Genomic DNA, 19,404 nt, shown 5'->3' with positions numbered 1-19,404 from the left:
CAGTTATAAATAAGAAATCCAGCCCAGTTCCATGAACTAGCCTCTGGGCTGACTGACAAATGTTCCAACCAATAACAACTCTCCTAAAATGCAAGCATTTTATTGGTTGAGTCTGGGGAGGGAGTGCAGAAACCAGACCAATGTCTGTATAGCACTGGGAGATTTTGAATTGCCTATAAAAGGTTGTGGGAAACAATAAACCAGGCTGTTTGGCTGATAAAGCATGGGAGGTCTGTTGTGTGTTATGTCTCAAACATACAAACACCAATGCATCAAAGTTTCACCAGGCACCTTCTGCCAAAGGCTCCAGGACAAGCCATTGCTGTTCCCGGCTGCAGAGCAGAGCATGTTCTTCACATCTGGTCCTATCTTGACTGGACCAAGGGCTACGGCATGAGCAATCTGCTTGATCTGGGCAAAGGCTTGTTGCTGTTCAGGGCCCTATCGGAAAGTGTTTTTCTTGTGTGAAACTCGGTAAAGAGGGCTCACAATCTGGCTGTACTCAGGAATATCCATTCTCTAAAATTTTATGGTGCTTAGGAAAGCTTGCATTTCCTTCTTACTAGTCGGTGGAGACATTGCTGTGATCTTGTTACTGACATCAGGTAGGAGTCTGACACTGTCTATCTTACTACTTTACTCCCAGGAACTGGATTTTTTGAGCAGGTCCTTTAACTTTACTCTTCATGATGGTGAAACTGGCTTTTAGGAGAATCTGGATTATTTTCTCTCCTTTCTCAAACACCTCTGCTTCCATGTTCTCCCACACAATGATATCATCAATATACTGTAGGTGTTCTGGAGCCTCACCCTTTTCTAGTGCAGTCTGGATTAGTCCATGGCAGATGGTAGGATTGTGCTTCTCCTCCTGGGGCAGTCAGTTCTAGGTGTACTGCACTCCCCTCCAGGTGAAGGCAAACTAAAGCCTGCACTCTGCTGCCAGAGAAATGGAGAAAAATGCATTGGCAATATCAATAGTGGCATGCCACTTTGCTGTCTTGGACTCCAGCTCATACTGGAGCTCTAACATGCCCGGCACAGCAGCACTCAGTGGTGGAGTCACTTCATTCAATGCACAGTAGTCCACCATCAATCTCCATTTTCCTTCAGATTTGCGCACAGGCCAAATGGGGCTGTTGAAGGGTGAGTGGGTTTTGCTGACCACCCCTTGGCTCTCCAGCTCTCGGATCATCTTATGGATGGGAATCACAGCATCTCGAGTGGTTCTATACTGTCGGCGATGCACTGTGGAAGTGGCAATTGGTACTCGTTGCTTTTCCCCCTTCAGAAGTCTTACTGCAGATGGGTTCTCTGATAGTCCAGGCAAGGTGTTTAATTGCTTAACACCCTCTGTCTCTACAGCAGCTATCCTAAATGCCCACCTGAGTCCTTTTAGGTCTTTAAAATACCCACTTCAGAGGAAGTCTATGCCCAAAATGCATGGCTCCTCTGGGCCAATCACAATAGGGTGTTTCTTCTACTGATTTCTAGTCAGGCTTACATCAGCTTCTACTAAAGTAAAATCTTGTTACCCTCTTGTCACGCCAGCAATAGAAGCAGATTCTGCCTCCACATGTCTCTATGGGATTAATGTGCACTGCACACCAGTGTTGACCAAGGCCTCATATTTTTGTGGTTCAGATGTTCCAGGCTAATGAATCTACACATTTAAAAAAACATGCTTTTCCCTAGCCTCTACCTGGCTCGAGGCAGGACCCCTCTAAACCTGACTATCCTTCTTTCTCTGGACATATGCCTTGGAGGTTCCTTTAAGGAGATTGGACATGTCATCATCATATCTGGCAGTCCGGCTATGGGCTACTGGAGCTGCTTCTTTTTTGGTGGAACTTCCTCTCTCAGTCTTGTTGTCTTTTAATTCAAACACCCATTGTGCCAGAGCAGTAGTATATTTTCTATCCCATCTCCTCATATTTTTTCTACAATCACACAGGAAGAACTACAGCTCAGCTCATGGAGTGTACCTTCTCTCCCTATCTGGGGGATGTCTACATTTGGTACTAGAACTTCTGATCTGTACTGCTGAGATTTGGAGAAAGCCCTCTTTAATCTCTTCTCTGAGTTTCTTGTGATTCTCTTTCATCTTATCTTCTAACTAACTAATTATAGATTCATCAGGTCATTGAGTGTAATCTTTTCTTAGGCCAAGAAGTTCCTTCAGGCAAAAGGACCTAATAGCAACTTCTGATTTTGTGTCAGTTGCTTTGACTTTTGATTTTGTGTCAGGAAGTGGCTTTGACAGTCTTTCCCCCGGATCATCATCGTCTACTGGCCAATTGGTTTTGGTTGTGTGCTTTTTTCCTGCCGCGACTGCCAGTGGCTTAGGTTCACTGTCTGGTTTAGCTACAACCTAAGTGACTGGGGTGTTGGCTGCAGCCTGAGTGACTGGGATAGCTACTGATATATCTCCCTGCCCCCCCTGCCTCCATCTGCTGCCCTACAGTATCTAGCAGCATGCGATAAGCATGTGCCAGGGCTCAGCTTATTGCAATGATCTTTTTCTCCTTAGAGTCATCATGGCAGTTCTCTTCCAGGTATTTCCCCACCTCGTCTGGGTTCTGAATTTGTTCATGTGAAAATTCCCAGCCTGGAGCATCAGAAAATTCCTTTGGAGATCAGAAAATTCCTTCAGGATTCCACCCATTCTCTCCGATTCTCCACACTACTCAGGATTTTTAACTCTTGGGTCTACTCCTGGGTCAGGAGTCTCATCAGCCCCTCTGGAAATCTCAGCCCTCACTCTAGACAAGCTTCAAACTATGTAGAGGAAGTCTACTAGATTAAATACCAGGAAGGTGGTCTCTTTAACATTCAGGGGGAACTGAACATTCTCCAAAAGTGACGTAACAGATTCAAAGGAGAAGAAGGAAAGGAAAGGTTGAAAAGCCTCATCTTCTGCTCCTCCTCTAACAAACTGGGTGCAATTACTAATAAATTCCTAAAACATGCTACTGGAACTGGGATTCAGGGTAGGATGAAGAAACCATAAACTATATATATCTGGAACAAACTGTAGCACTTTTGTAAATTTCCTATAAATCATTATCACCATGCCCAGCAAAATAGCTATTCTAATCCATGCCCCTCTACTGTAAAAACTCTGTGTTAGGGACAATACTGGAGCTATCTCTGGATTAGAAAATAAGCCTAGGGACCAGAAAGGTATTAAAACCTCAAAAAAGCCTAGGGACCAGAAACACATGAAGTCTTACACCCACAGCACTATGAATTCAAGCAACATGGCTATTGACTGCTTTATCTCAATACAGAGTAAATACAACTAAAATGCAATTTGTACAGTTTTTTACAAGAAAGACATTGAGGTGCTGTTGCACATCCAAAGAAGAGTAAGGAAGCTGATGAAACATCTGGAACATAAGTCCTATGAGGAGTAGCTGAGCATAATGAGTGTTTTTGGTGTGGAGAATAGAAGGCTCAGGGGAGACCTTATTGCTCTCTACAAGTGTTTGAAAGGAGGTTTTAACAGTGTCAGTCTCTTGTCCGATGTAGCAATTGACAGAACAAGCAGAAATGGCCACAAGTTGCACCAGGGGAGGTTCAGGTTGGATATTAGGAAATAATTTTTCACTGAAAGGATTATAAAGAATTTGAACAGGTTACCCAGGGAAGTGGTTGAGTCACCATCCCTTGAGGGTATTTAAAAGATGTGCAGATGTGGCACTTAGGGACATGGTTTAGTGGTAGACTTGGTAGTGTTAGGTTAATGGTTGGATGTGATAATCTTTTAGGCCTTTTCCAACTTAAACAATTTTATGATTCTATGTCTCAGCAACATCAGAATCTGCAAGATTCACTTTGATTTTGTTCTCTAGAAGCCTGTGTGAGGACTTAAAGAGTGCAATTACATGTCTTAAAACACTATTCCCATAAGATAAGCCACTACAACAGGAACTTGAGATAAGCACGGATGGCAAAAAGGAAGGCACTAATTCCAGGCTTAAACAGAGGTGAAGGTTTGGAATTAGCACACCGGACAAAATTCCACTGTGCAGACTGTGGGAAAGGAAACCACTACTTACACCCATGCCAGTCCAAGTTGTGGGAACATCTGCGACCACCCCTTGGATACCTGGAATTTGGACTGTATACAGGTGGTACCTCCAGTAGAATGACTCTGGGACCCCCACCACCGAAGACCAGGGTGAAGAATGCTGCAGGAATCCACATGGTGGTGGTATCTTTTGCTTAATTTCTTTCTCACTCTCTCTCCCCCCCTGTTCTCTTTCTATTTCTTTCTCTCTACCTCACATTTACTGTTAAATAAAATCTGTACTATTGACTTTGGCATATGGTCTTGTTTGCACATTCATTTGAGCAGAGGCATCTCTCATTAATCAGATCATAACAGCCTGTTTGATGGTGAAACTGTTGTTTTCAGGAGGCATCTCCTAAAAAAAGCTTCTGCAGTAGCTAATCAGGTCTGCCTTAGAATTTTCAAATAATAAAGGAGTTAATTCCTGGTTCTGAACTCTGTTCTGACTCTGTATTAACTACATCGTGTCAGCCTAACAGTTCTTCAGAATTGTATTGAACCACACAGAATTTTACAGTGTCAGGAAGCCCTTGCAAACAGAACTGTATGCTTCACTTATTTAAATTTCCACTATCACACAAAATGTTTTGCAGGAGCAATTAAACAAGGCTTAAGTAAAGGCTAACTTGATGTTAGAAACAAATTTACCATTTGTAAGATTTTATGTCATAAGCCTTTGATTTGGGCAAATATTCTCAGGTTATCAATGAGTAAATTCTAAATTTACCCAGAAATATTTTAATGTCAATCTCTTTCAAAAAATTAAGGATTACATGCATTTAAAATTCAGAAAATTCATATAAAATAAATAAGGTTCTTGAAACTTGGTTATTATATCTTGTTGTACATTTATCTCTGCCTTGAACCACATGCATTTCAGTGCCCATGAATTTGTTGACTGATCATAACTGTGCATAATCAGTATTTACAACAGTACCTGTTACAGCTATTGTGTCCATGACCTGTGTTCTAAAGAATAATCATGCTTGAGTCATTGAGTTTGCAAAAGGAAACTGCCTGCATATTTAATATACCACATACCTATGAATTGTAAATGAATCAGTTAAATCTTACATTTTGGTAAGAAAGTGGAAAACATGAAACTGATATGTTTATCAATCAAAATGGAATTGCATTGATTGATTAAAAAAAAAGTTATTTTCACAAATGCATAAATGTATCTCTTTTATTTTTAAATTCCAGAATCGAATGGAAGAGAGCAAAGCACTCTTTAGGACAATTATCACATATCCATGGTTCCAGAATTCTTCGGTCATTCTGTTCTTAAATAAAAAAGATCTTTTAGAGGAGAAAATTATGTACTCCCATTTAGTTGATTATTTCCCAGAGTATGATGGTAAGTATATTGCCACCAGAGCTCATACTCCATTTAAATTGCAGTAGTGACCAAATGTAATAATGTTGCCAATATTTTGCTTGGAGGTTCTTAGGACAAAGATAATCACCCATTCTTCATTAAATCCATTTTCTTCTTTATAAATTGTACTAAGTACACCAAATGGTTAGTTTGTAGTTGAATGACTTACTGGTCATGTTTTTTTAAAAATTATATGAGAAGGAAAATATTATTAAGAATAACAGTTTTTAATGCTTCAAATTTTTAAAGTCACTGAAGTCTTGTGGAATTTTCTAGATTGCTAGGAATTCATCTTATACCTCCATTAATAGTGGACAAAACGGCAGTACCTTTCATGCCAAATTATTGATTCTAGATGAGTAACATCATATTTGCGATGGAACTTATTCTGTCCTTGTTCATAAGTTGGGGTGAGGATTTGAACTGAAATATAAAGCTAAAATTATATAAAAATACATTTTTCATTCTACTCAACATCTCACATACTCTTTAATAATTGGGTTTGTGTTTTGTTGCTTTTTTGATTAAGGCTGGAAATCTGTATACAAGTCATAAATTCTCTGTGGTTCTCAGATAAACCAATATCACTTCTCCCACCCTTTTATTGTACCATTTCTTCTTTGTTTCCATTATTTTAATTTTATGTTTCTTATGTGAAATTTAATGTGCTTGTCCCTGAAAACATTATGTGGAACAAACAGCTGTTTCCAAAGAAGCTGTACTTTGAGAAAGTTCTCCTGAGGTGAAAACCTACATATTCAAAGGTAACTGAGTAGAGGTTTTGGCAACAGAGAAAAAAATCATATTCAAATAATAACATCTCTTTTGTCACACCAGAGAGTGAAAAGCAGATTCAAAAGTGACAAAAGAAATTAAATCTCTCATTTTCAAAACAAGACAGTGATAGAAGGAAAAAGTTTCATGTTTTTCCTCTTTGAGAGGAAAGGATGTGTTCACAATGAACAGCCTGCAGGATCAGGCCATACTTAATTATGAATCAGTGTAAGTTTAGTTTGATAGTACTAAACAGAAGATAACTGACAGTTAAATAGAATATATTCTTGTATTTTCATGTTAGAAGTGTGACAGGTGCCTTAGATGACATCCTGCAGGTGAGAAGGCTATACGGGCCCTTTTGTTATGATCACTCAAGTAGAGGTAAACCTGTGTTAAATTCTTGTCCAGAGAAACCAGACAAAAATTCATACATAAGAGTTGACATTGGAAGGGAGCTCTGAAGATCATCGAGTCCAACCTTTCTGCTCAAAAAAGGTCATCCAGTGACTGCTTCACAGGTATATGTCCAGATGGCTTTTGAATATCTCCAAGGAAGGAGACTCTATAACATTTTTGGGCAACCTGTCCCAATGCTCAGTCACCCTCACAGTAAAAAAGGAGTTTCTGATGTTAAAATGGAAACTCCTGTGTTTCTTGTTCTGTAACTGGGCACCATCCACAAGAGCATGGCTTCATCTTCTTTGCATGCTTCCTTCAGGTATTTGTACACATTAATAAGATCTCTATCTGAGCCTTCTTTTCTCTAGGTTAAACAGTCCCAGGTTTCTCAGCCTTTCATCCAGTCCTTTAATCATCTTTGTGGCCTTTGGCTAGACTCTCTCCAGTATGCCCTTGTCTTCTTATACTGAGGAGCCAAGAACTGGACACAGAACTCCAGGTGTGGACTCATCAGTGCTGATTAGAGGGGAAGGATCACATCCCTCGACCTGATGGCAACATTCCTCCTAATGCAGCCCAGGATACCATTTGCCTTCTTTTTGCCAAGGGCACACTGATGGTTCATGTTCAACCTAGTATCCACCAGGACCCTCAGGTGCCTTTTCTGCCAATCTGCTTTCTAGTTGGGTGGCCCCCAGTATATATTAGTGCCTAGGTTTGTTACTCTTCAGGTGCAGGACTTGACACTTTCCCTTGTTCAATTTCATGAGGTTCCTGTCAGCCCATTTGTCCAGCCTGTTAAGGTCCCTCTGGATGGAGCCACTCCTCCCAGTTTTGTGTCACCAACAAATTTGCTGAGGGTACACTCTGCTTCCTTATTCAGATCATTAAAGATGTAAATAGGATTGCATCCAGTATTGGCTACTGGGGTACTCCACTAGTTACTGTCATCCAACTACACAATATCCACTGCTCTCCCCTCATCTACTAGGCCAGTCATTTCAACATAGAGGGTTGTCAGATTTTCAATCAGTCAGCTCAGAGAAACCTTCTTCCTCTTCTCCTTTACCATGGGTAAGGGAAACAAAAAAAGGTTATGGACAATTAGGGCCATAGCAAGTAGGCCAGACCTGAAAGTCATTTAAGTATCTAATTCTGCAGATCTTGCTGAACTTAACCCCTTAGAGAAGGTTATGGTTTAATTTGATTTCTTTTGGTGGAAAGATGGGGTGGATGACTTGTGGTTTACTCCCATCTGGCAACTTAGTATCACACAGTTACTTACTCACTTCTCCGTGCCTGGGGAGAAGAATCAGAAAAAAGGCAGAATCCATGGTTTGAAATAAAAAGTTTAATAATTGAAGTAAAATATAGTCATAATACTAATGACAATAATAACAATAATAATAGTAATTAAAAGGACAGAATAAAAACAGTTGATGTACAATAAAAGCAATTAGTGCACAATATAATTGCTCACCACCCCACTGACTAACGCCCATCCCATCCCTAAGCAATGATTGGCCCCTTCTGGCTAACTTCTTACAGTTTATATACTGGGCATGATGTTTTATGGTGTGGAATATCCCTTTGGCTACTTCAGGTCAGTTGTCCCAGCTGTGGTCCCTCCCAACTTCTTGTGCACTTCCTCACTGGCGGAGCATGAGACACTAAAAAGGCCTTGACTCAGAGTAAGCACTGCTCAGCAGCAACCAAAACATCAGTGTGTTATCAGCATTATTCTCATACTGAATCTAAAACACAGCACTGTACCAGTGTAGTGATTTTAACTTGGCTAGATGCCAGGTGCCCACCAAGCCACTCTATCACTCCCCAGTGGGACAGGGCACAGAAAATAAGATGGAAAGCAACTAGTCGGTTGAGATAAAGCAGTTTACTAAAGCAAAAAAAAAGAAAAGTGAAAGTTTGAGTGCACATAAGCAATGGGAAAAGTTAATCTTTACTTCCCATCAGTGAGCGATGTTCAGCCACTTCCCAGGAAGCAGGGCTTCAGCATGTGTAGCAGTGGCTCCTCTCTCCCTTAGTTTTTATATCTGAGCTGACATTATGTGGTATGCAATATCTCTTTGGTTACTTTGGGTCAGCTGGCTTGGTTGTGTCCCCTCCCATGATCTTGCCCACTCACAGCCCCTTGATGAGGGTAAGGAATGTTAGAGGGACAGTGCTGCTCAGCAGTAGCCAAAACACTGGTGTGTTGTCAACACCCTTCCAGCTACCAATGCAAAGCAAAACACTGTGAGGTCTGCTAAGGCAAAATGAACTCTATCTTAGACATAATACAACCAGCTACTAAGAAGAAAATTAATTCTATCCCAGCTGAAACCAAGACAGTTGCAAAGTCTTTGGCTTGCACAGGTCACTGTGTCCCTCTCTGCTGTTCCAACACCCTCTTTGGAGATGTTGAAGATGGATGCATTTGGAGAACGTATCAGAATTAGGTATTTTTCAGTCGGATCACTTTTCCCATGTGGGTAGTACAATGGAGAAAGCAGCATTTGTCCTGGTTCAGGGCAAATTTGGGAGAGAAGCCCCAAAGGGGTTCCTCTAGAAAAGCAGATTCAGTTGGCCCCTCCCCCAACCGGTTTGGTAAAAAAAAATCTCCTTAGAGAAAAGTGGAAAAAACTGTTTATAAAACAATAAAACCACTTGCTGCTCCAAAAGAGATGACAAACTCAGAAAAGTCCTCTCCCTGGGTTGCAGCTTGGCTTAGTCAGTCTCTTATTAGTCCCTCCGGTGCTGGAAATGCTGCAGCCCAGGCTCGGCCTGGTGGGCCACAGGTGCGAACTGCTGGTGCTCTTCTGGGTGTTCAGTCCAGAGCAGATTTAAACGGGTCCAAAGAAAAGGGAAAAAAAACCCCACAGTCCAGGGAACTTCTTTGCCTCAGCTAGCTAAAATAATGAAAACAAAGGAGAGCTCTGTCCTGCTGTTTGTCCACCCAAAGACAACAACAGTCCAGAGGAGGAATGTGAGTGCAGTGTCTGAAAACAAACTGTGCGCTTCTTCTCTCCCCCCTTCACTCTCTGGAACAAGTCTTAAAGGTGCAAAACTTATTATTCAGCATAAACAGAACAAGACGATTGGGGATAAAAGCATCATGTAGTCAACCCAGGACAGGATCAGAAATGGTAACCAGGATGGCAAACTGGACTGATTAAACCAAGCAGTTGTACTGCACAGTATGTCATAACAACATTGGATGAGAGACTGAGATGTGCTCAAGGGTCAGAGTATCACATGAGGATATGCTTTCAGAGATCATACTAAAAGACCAACTCAAAGACTGGAATGAAGAGCTGAGAGTAAGGAAAAAGACAAAAAGTGACCATGTTTGGAAAGGAAAGAATTCAAAAATATCTATCTGTGGGAGCGCACTCCCCTCCAGAGTCTTCAAAGAAAATAAATGCTGACAATTCCAAGTTAATGTAGCCAAGCTAAATTGTAGTGCTTTTTATACAAAACTTGACTATCATATAGAGAAACCCTTTGAAGATTGCTAAAAAGGGAGCTATGGACAAGAAACCTACTGATTTGTATTAGAATTCTTTTCCAAGATTAGTTAGATTGTAACCATTTAGCATTGTAAATCTAGCATTGGTTCATTCCCTTTTTCTAAATACCTGAGATGGTAAACTTTCTTTTTAATCTCAGTTTTCTGTACTTGAATTCCAGTCTGAAAAAATTGAATTACATTATGATAACCAGACTTATTATTAGGCAAGCAAAATTTGGATGTGACCTTTAAATAGTGCCGTAGATTTTAAAAGAGAAACAAAACCTCTCTGTGCCTACCCACTGTAAAAGTGTTTAACAAAATTCTAGGAAGTTGATTAAACCAATAAATGTCTTATTTTTAAGAAATCATTGTCTTTGAAAATGTTGGAGTCTTCTTTACAAATATTTAAACTTCCTAAGAATAAAAAAAAATAATAGGGACATTAACATTGCTGCTGTTTCTATAGAATATGTGATGAAGCTAAAGGCTAGAACCTGTTGTGTTTAGACATTTTAAAAATTTAGAAGTCGTCTTTGCCCTGGTTCAGAGAAATTATTATGTTTACATGTCCTCTACATCTCAGAAAATGTGTAAGTCTGTGTATATGTCTATATATAGACATACATATTCATGTGCATACAAGATATTGTAGAATCATGTTCTCCTTCCACAAGGCTTTGCAACCAATAGATACCAGAAAGTATTTTATCTTTTGTGATGCCATTGTTACATAATTTGTGCATTTATCCAAATTAGAAATGCTTAAATTTGTATTTAAATATTAAAAATAAGTTTTGTTTTGCAGTCATTGAAAGTTATGTGGGCACATGCTAACTTCCTAAGTAGAGAGTTCATAACCATTGAAGGACAGAACTATATAACAGCTGAGTGCTGGTATTTATACTGTCATATAACAAGACCAGAACTAATGAGGAGATAGGAGGAAGAGGCACAGCAAACATACATGTTCTGTATAAATTCACATTGCAGAAACAGGAGGACAATGGAATAATGGCCTATGAAAATTGCACTGGAACAGTATATGTATATACAGTATAAGAAAAAATAACTTGTGGCTGATGTTCCTACTTCTGTGCTGCTCTTTTGGCTGTGAACATGAACCAATTCTCACTCCTAGAGATAGGAAGTCATTATTTTGCCTTCTGCCTTATGCAATGCAGAATATGCAGTTTGGTTACATAGACTTCATGCTCTGAGAATTACAGACTTTGCTTAAATTTAATAGAATTGTTATATATCATTTAGACATTTGATTTGTTAGAACATTAAGTTTTGTGATTGAACAGCTTCAACTAGCAAGCATGTATATCTTGCTATCACTAAATGTGGTGGTTTGAAATTGGAATTGGTGCCCCGTGTGAGGAAATTGAACCAAACCCGCTACGGTAAAGTAAATTAAATTCCATTGGGGACAGTGTCAAACTAGTTTAAGATGCAACTTGATTATGCTACATTTTAAAAGAATGTGCTGTTTAAATACAGTAGACTGAAAATGGGCCAGATCTGTTAGGTTTTTTTTATGAGTATAAAGCAACTAATTATTCTGTTGTTCATTTTGTGGGGTCATCAAGTTCATCTCTCCATTTTTAACACCTTATTGAAGAAAGAAGAAAGCACAAAAAGAACAGCTTTTCTATTATCACCTTCTGGAATTTCCTTCAATTTTCATTTTTTAATGGTCCCCACTGGGAAAACAATAGTATATGGTAGTATTTGTTATTAAATTTTTTCCTTTCCTCTCTTATACAAAGATAACAGAGTGAGTCTTCTGTTTTCTGCTCCTGAGGTTCCCCTCCTAAGTAAGCTCAAATACTGAATTGACTTTAAGAGAAACTGACTTTTTCTTCTTAATTATCAGGACCACAACGGGATGCACAAGCAGCACGAGAGTTCATCTTGAAGATGTTTGTAGACCTGAATCCAGATAGTGACAAAATTATCTACTCCCACTTCACTTGTGCTACAGACACAGAGAATATACGCTTTGTCTTTGCTGCTGTCAAGGACACAATTCTACAATTAAACCTGAAGGAATACAACTTGGTCTAACTGTACCTAAAAGGTCCTCCAAAACCACCTTTGTGTGATTGAAGATGCACAATAGGGACGGGATTACCTGTGAAAACAAGTTGCATAATACTAATTTATTGCTGGCCTGCACTCTGTGACTGTTCAGAGTTTTTTAGTTGATATTATGATTTTATTTAAACTATATGGAGGAAAACCCAAAATATGCTGAAGTACAGTCACAGTACATTTTCTTATGTTTTAGGCAAAATCTTTCGACTCAGTTGTTTCTAAATTCTCAGTCATACACTCACAAAGGATAACAGGTTTTTGCTATTGCAGCAAAATCAAGCTGGTTTCCTCTTTCCCTGACCCATTGCCTCCCTCCTTCCTTTCCCACTATGTTTGAAAAGTACAATGGCCATTTTACCACTTGCATTCCTTAATAATATATTTTCTGTTGAGTGACTTGGCCAAGAAAATTACTATCATCAGAAGTGAATTTATCAGTCATTCAAATTTTACAGAATGTGCTTTCTCTGAAGGATCAGAAGTATTGATAGCATGATATTTTTTCATTCTTAAGATTAGTGTTCTCATTCTGTCTTCACTTCTGAGACTAGAATATTGGGAATTTGCAAAATAGAAATAGTTGTGTATGGATTTAGAATTTAAACATGCTTTCACAGCTCAGAAAGATGCATAGAAGACAGCAATAAAATAATTAAAGACATAAACCTCAGATGTTCATAGAATATAATCGAATCTCTTTTTAATTGCCATGTGCCATTATTTTCTCTTTTCTTTAATCACTAATGACAAGTAGAAATGTCATGGACACTACATTTTCCCCAGTGACTACAGCCGGAAACAGGGGTAGGGGTTTATTTTTCAGTTGTGTGCATTTTTTCTTAAGTTAGAGCTTTTTTAAAGTGTTTTTTTTGCTATATAAAATCTTGCCAAATATGGCTTATTATGAGACCAATACTTTTGAAACATAAGATAGTGATTGAAATGCCAAACTAATGGATTGGGAATTGACCTGATTGAGTCAACTGCCAAATGATAAACATAGTTTTAACTCATATGTTCCTGTTTTTATTGTGTTCCATTTTCTAATGCCAAAAACAACAGTGTGAGTGAACATGCTACTAAGTATACATGTATAGAAGACAGTTTAATTCTCTCCTTATGTCAGAGATGGCATGAGATTGCATACAGTGTTTTTTTAATAATATCAAGCACCTTGTTTATTACTGATGAATGATCACATTCAGAAACCTTTCTCGATAAGGTTGCCTCTTAACCTATTCACAGATATTTTATAGGTTTCATGCAAAATAGTCTCTCTTGATGTTCTTTAGAAAGATTTCTTAATGCAAATCACTCTTGAAATTTAAACATGAAAAATTTTAATAACAAAAATGTAGCACCCATCAATGAGCAGCTTGAGTTGAAAGGTATTTTTTGACCAGGTGCATGATTGCTAGCAAGCTTCAGAGAACTCTGAGGTCAGACATTGCCAAGTAGCAATGGGGTGCACTTAGCACAGAAGCTGCTGCCTCTCAACAGCAAAGGAGAGGTGGGAAAACAATCTCTTATTACTTGAGTAATGAAGTTAACAATAAATACTAATGAGATGTTTTTCATCCTTAATACTCCCTACTCTAAAACAACATTAATAAGAATAGTTGCTAGGTTTTGTTCCCTCATAAAACACCTTATAATTGGAAATTGATTGTAGGTATAGTGCAATTATGAATGCTATAATCATTGTACATGCATATATGCCAACATCCATATTGGCTTTATATTCATTAATTTTGGGCAAATTGATTGTGCTGTGTTGATATGTATCTATGTAATTGTATAATATGTCTTATAGCTGATTCACATTTTAAATAATGTTATTTTATTTACTTTTTAAAGAGAAGAATGTACATTTTTTTTCAGTTTATTCCTGTCTAGGTATTTGTTGGTTTTATTTAAAAAGCTTATAATAGTAAAGAACTGTAGTAGCATTGTGCTATATAGAATCATTTGAACATTCCTGAGTAAGAGTAAATTGGAGACACACAGAGGACAGTCAAAAGCAAAACAATGCTTAAATCTTGTCAGGGCTTTATACAGATGTAGAAGCTGTTTTTGTTAGAAGAATTTATGCCATTATATCTAGGATTAGAATATAAGCTCTTAAATATCAATTTGTATTTGGCAGATTCAACTTCAGTTATTTTTACCTTTCTAATAGCCTTTTTTAGAAAAGTGAAATTAGAGACATTTCAAACCATTGAACATAAGTACTAATGGGTATATTCTATTTCCCTAAAAATATAATAAAACCATCAGATCAGTTAAACATTAATTCAGAAATTACAGAAACCTTAGACTTAACAACCACAAAGTTGCTAATGTTAAAAATTTTAATCAGTTAAAATTTGTTTAATAAAGCTAAAGCACATAGTTGAAGGCTATAAAAAGTGACACTGACATTCTAAATGTATCATCTGAACAGCTGTTCTTATTATAGATGTAATTCTAACATTAGCCATGATCTTACTTATAAACATAACAAATCTTCTGTTTTAACTGTTGACTGGAGTGTGTGATAATATCCTTTCTTTCAGCCTGTGAATACATTGGCCACCATGGATTTAGTGATATAAATAGAACTGTAGGGGAGAAAAAAGCAAAAACATGCCAGTGTTGTCTAATGAAGGTTTGGGTTTGTTTTATTATGGGATATCAGGGGATTGTATGGGGTTTTAAGTTTTAATATAAAAAGGATTTGTATAAAACAAACCAAAAATTTACTCACACTTTATAGACATATTGTGATTGCAAAATTCAAATGTGTGTGCCACTGGGCTACTTCTGGTATATTTTAATTGAGTTGAACCTGTGACAATGTTTAGATCATTTAAACATATTCTGAAAAAATATAATCAGCATGTTAACGCAAGCCTTACATAACTCACCTAACACAGCATTGCAGTGTGACAGTGTTTACAAAAGCATTTAATTTTTAAATGACAGATGTTCTTGTGCAATATATTTCATTGCTGTTGCTGTTTTAATTAGTGATTTCCACTATGCATTATAGTGCTTGAGTCTAGAAGTATGTGCTTCTAACATGAAGCTGAAGGCAAAAATAAGACAGGAACCCTTTTAATTTTGCAAAATTACATTGTTTCATTGAATGTCATAAATGGGAGAGGAGAAAAGGAAAACATTGGGAAACTATTCTAGGTGTAAAAGAAAGCTGTAAATACGTTTTACAAAAACCTTAAACTTGCTTTTTCACTAGTTAGCTGGCACTTTGTTTACATATATAGGATGATGAAGCTATAAGGGCAGTTTACTTTTATAATTCAGACTTCTGATTTTCAAGGTAACCTGTAATTTTAAATCATACTGCCACATGATTTTGAAGCACATTTTAAAGTTTGAAAGTGGAGAAGAGGCTTTATGCTGGTTATCAGTCAGAACTGCCTGCATGATTTGCAAAAACTTTAAAGGTGATAAAAGGGCTGCATATGAAGATATTGCTAGACTCTGAGCTTTTGTTCATGAGAGGCAAGACTTTCAGATTGCTCAACTTTATGGTCCTTCCCTTGTTATGCATTTTTCACAAAATATTGAAATAATAGGAGAAAACAGAGACATGTTAACCCATATGGAAAAGAAAAATAATGTCCAAATTATTATATGTGCTGCTAGTATTGAAGGTCTGCATGATTATCCTGCATTACATTAGCAAAATAATGAAGTGTGCACAGTATATTAACAAGGCCTACAAACTACCTACCTGTAGTTAAGAAATCAATGAATTAATTATGTTTTTGAGGGTGTCACAAGTAAGGAAATTAAATGGCCTGTTGTTTATAATTAATGGTTATTTGAGGCCTTCACACTTTTGCAGATAAAGTCCCTCTTTGGACATAAACAACTAAGATAGTATGTCCCCGTCCAATTTGCTACTTTAGTAGTGATCATGAAAAACAATGTGTTTTGGTTTGAAGAGAACGACTGATAGTTCCTCTTTTTTGTTGTTGTTTTTGCTTTTCTTTTATTTACCATTTTATTTATCAGTCAAAACAAACATTTCCATGTAATCAGTAATTCATTGAGGGTCATTGTTTATCTAGTTACAGGGTTTTTACTGTAACTTTCTCTCAAGCTTTTTTACAGTAGCTATGTTGCAGGAAAAAAAAGAATTGAAGAATCATTTGGGCAAAGCTGATGTTGAAGGTAGTGTCAAAAATGCAAGGGAATTCAACCAAATCAATCTTACTCTTGGTAATAAGACTGCTGTTTTTGTGATGTTAGGGGGTTTTCTATCAAAAGATGGTCTAAGATGAAGTCTTGCTGGATTTCTTATTTATCATGCTGCAGAAAATCCTTTTTTTTTTGCCAATATATTGGAAGGGTAGTCAGATACATTTTTAAAATTTGCAGTGTTTAACAAAATAAAGATCATATTTGTTATTCTGAAGTGTCATTTAAATGCATGTATCGTGTATTGTTTGGGGGACAAAAATAGGGTGTGGTTTTCTGTTTTTCTGTTTAAAAAACTAATGCATAAATGCTGCTCCTTAACAATAGTGTTGGTTAAAAATACAGTACTTTTCACCATAGCTTTGTACTACAGTATCTTCTTCATTCCTTGACATTTAGCTTTTCTCAAATATATTTGGGCTTGTTCTCCCAAAATATTTCTTATGACAAATATTTGTCTTGGGAATGGCTTTTATCCCATAACAATTTTTTGGGGTTTTTTTTTTTGTCTGGAAATGGTCACTCCCCCCCCTCCGAGCTTCAGGAGTATCGCAAGGAGGGCCAGCACAGGATTCTGAGGGTTGGGGGCAAGGGGTTGTTTCCTTCTGGTGGGGCAATTCATCTCAGCGGCCACACTGCACAGTGCCTCTTACTAGAGATACTGTTGCTTTGTGGTTTTTGCCTGGTATTTTTTCTTCTCCTTTGGCACTGTGACTGGGCTTACTGGCTTGCTTCTCTGTTCCTCTGCTTGCTTGGGAGCCCAGAGATAGTGCTGCGCCGGGAGCCCCCTGGGGGCACCCCTCTGTGCGGCCCCACCCCGGGACCAGTCATCGCCAGTGAGCTATCTATGGGACCAATTCCCCGCCCAGCCCTGCTCTTTTCTGCTGCTGTTTCAGGGCTTCTTGCTACATTTTAACCTGACACCTGGCCACCCCGCAGCTTCTGGCACGGCCCTAGAGACTGTGCTACACTTTGTCATCCTGGGTGTGCAGCTTCTGAGGTTCCTGCTACAGTCCATTTCGCCATCCGGAGGGACATCGGGACTGACGGCCCCTGTGAGTTTGTAGAGGAAACCCCTTTTCTCTCTTCTGCCAGCTCACCTGCCATCGGCCATGTGGAGAGAGGCCACTGAGCTCGTGCCACAGCGCCCTCTGCAGCCGTGGAAGAATCAGTGTACCTGCCCAGCCTCACCAGGAGCCAACAGCGCCCCTGCCTGTTGTGACTATAACTACACCAAAGGGGAAAGTGCTTGACGGCCAGGAGAAGGCTGTTATTGGGTCTCTGTTCTTTTTCTGTTTGTTGTTGATACTGTTATTGTTTGTTTGCCTTGTTATACATACATACATACATACATACATACATACATATATATACATATATATATCTATGTGTATGTATGTATGTGTATATATATATATATACACTAGTAAAGAACTGTTACTCCTTTTCCCATATCTTTGCCTGACAGCCCTGTAATTTCAAAGTTATAAGAAGTTGGAGGGAAGGGGGTATATTTTTCATTCCAAGGGAGGTTCCTGCCTTCCTTGGCAGGCACCTGTCTTTCAAACCAAGACAATATTGTATAGATGCATTATCCCCATAATTAGTTTTTTAATTATACATGCTCTGTGCTCATAGTCCATATATTAATATTTCCTGATTATCCTTATTACAGTCAGAAAGTTCAAAACATTTAAGGTTCAGTACAGTGAATGCAGTTATTTGGCATTATTATTAAAGATTTTTTTGGTTTGTGTACAACAGAAACTCAAAAGCATGGGGGAAAATAAATAACCATCTGTCTTTATTAATAGAAAACATTCAGAATTTGTAGGCTTTTAAGCGAAATTCTGAAGTATTTTGCATGATTGCAATAGTTCTGCAAAAGCAGACTGTTTCTTTGTTTTGTTTGCCTAAGTGATGATTGAAAATCAGAAAGAGGCCTACATATTGCTTTTCAAGACTGACTCATACTTTAGCAGCAATCATTGCATCTCACATCTTTATGACTGAAGAAACAGAATTTCAGGACGCTTGCAAAGATGACTTTGTTCTCTATTATGTGATTACAAGTTTAAATAAGATTTTTGGAATGCAAATAATTTTCCTAAGTAAGAATTTCAGTGAATTGCTGTTGCAGAATGCAAAGGCGAGGGATCAATGAGGAAGGACTTCTTTTACCTTTATGTCTCGGTGAAAATAACATCAACAAAAATACAAGTGCAAGTTGTGATATTTAGATATGTGAAATAGGTGCTGAAACTATTTATGAGATAAATTGTTTATAGATGTGTGTCATGGTTTGAGACTGGCCAAATGCTAGGCACTCACAAAAGTCATTCACTTACTCTCTTCTGCTACAGTCGGGTAGAGGAGAGGGAAAAAAAATTAACGAAGGGCTCATGTGTTGAGATAAGGACTGGAAGAAAAAACACTGTAAGGACAAAACAGGTTCAAATTTAAAGGTGCTAAGTAAATTTATTATTAACAGGGTCAGAGGAGGATAATGAGAAGTAAAATAAGCCTTTAAAACACCTTTTCCCCCCCCCAGCCCCTCCCTCTTTCCCACCAATAGTGCAGGGAGATAGGGTGTGGGGGTTTTGGTCAGTTCATCCCTCAAAATCTTTTTTCTTTTCACTCAAGGAGAGGAGTCTTTTTTCTGCTATGCTGTAATATGGTCTGTGCTCTCAGGGTATGTCCGACCCCAGCTGCCGTAGGTGTCCCAGATAGCGAAGTCCCGCTAAGCACAACCTGTCTATGTGTCCCAGGCAGGCTCCCAGCTGCAGGCAACCTTAGCAAGCAGCTTAGCTCTTTAAGTGAGATCAGCTCTTTGGTGAATTCAACTCTAGTGATTTCAGCTCTTTGCTTGCTATGTGCCTTGGCAGACGCAGGGATGAGAGAGGAGAAGAGCTGTGTGAGGTTTCACAGATGTGTCTTTATTGTCAGCCTCTGCAAAGG

At 38.4% G+C, this 19,404-nt stretch overlaps 1 protein-coding gene across 2 annotated transcripts in view; it reads left to right on the top strand.

Annotated features, from left to right (window-relative positions):
- The window catches only part of LOC132086218 (guanine nucleotide-binding protein G(q) subunit alpha), a 201,048-nt gene extending 184,243 nt beyond the window's left edge, over positions 1-16,805 (top strand). For both annotated transcript variants that reach the window (XM_059491707.1, XM_059491706.1), the window contains 2 exons: positions 5,276-5,429; positions 12,020-16,805. In XM_059491707.1, coding sequence (XP_059347690.1) covers positions 5,276-5,429; positions 12,020-12,210 — 345 coding nt within the window. In that variant the 3' untranslated portion in view covers positions 12,211-16,805. The remainder of the gene's footprint in view (positions 1-5,275; positions 5,430-12,019) is intronic.
- The last annotated feature ends 2,599 nt before the right edge of the window (positions 16,806-19,404 follow it).

This window comes from Ammospiza nelsoni, chromosome W, assembly GCF_027579445.1.
Source record: "Ammospiza nelsoni isolate bAmmNel1 chromosome W, bAmmNel1.pri, whole genome shotgun sequence".
NCBI lineage: Eukaryota > Metazoa > Chordata > Aves > Passeriformes > Passerellidae > Ammospiza > Ammospiza nelsoni.
Note: the sequence above shows the minus strand (reverse complement) of the source record. Positions and strands in the feature narration are given on the sequence as shown.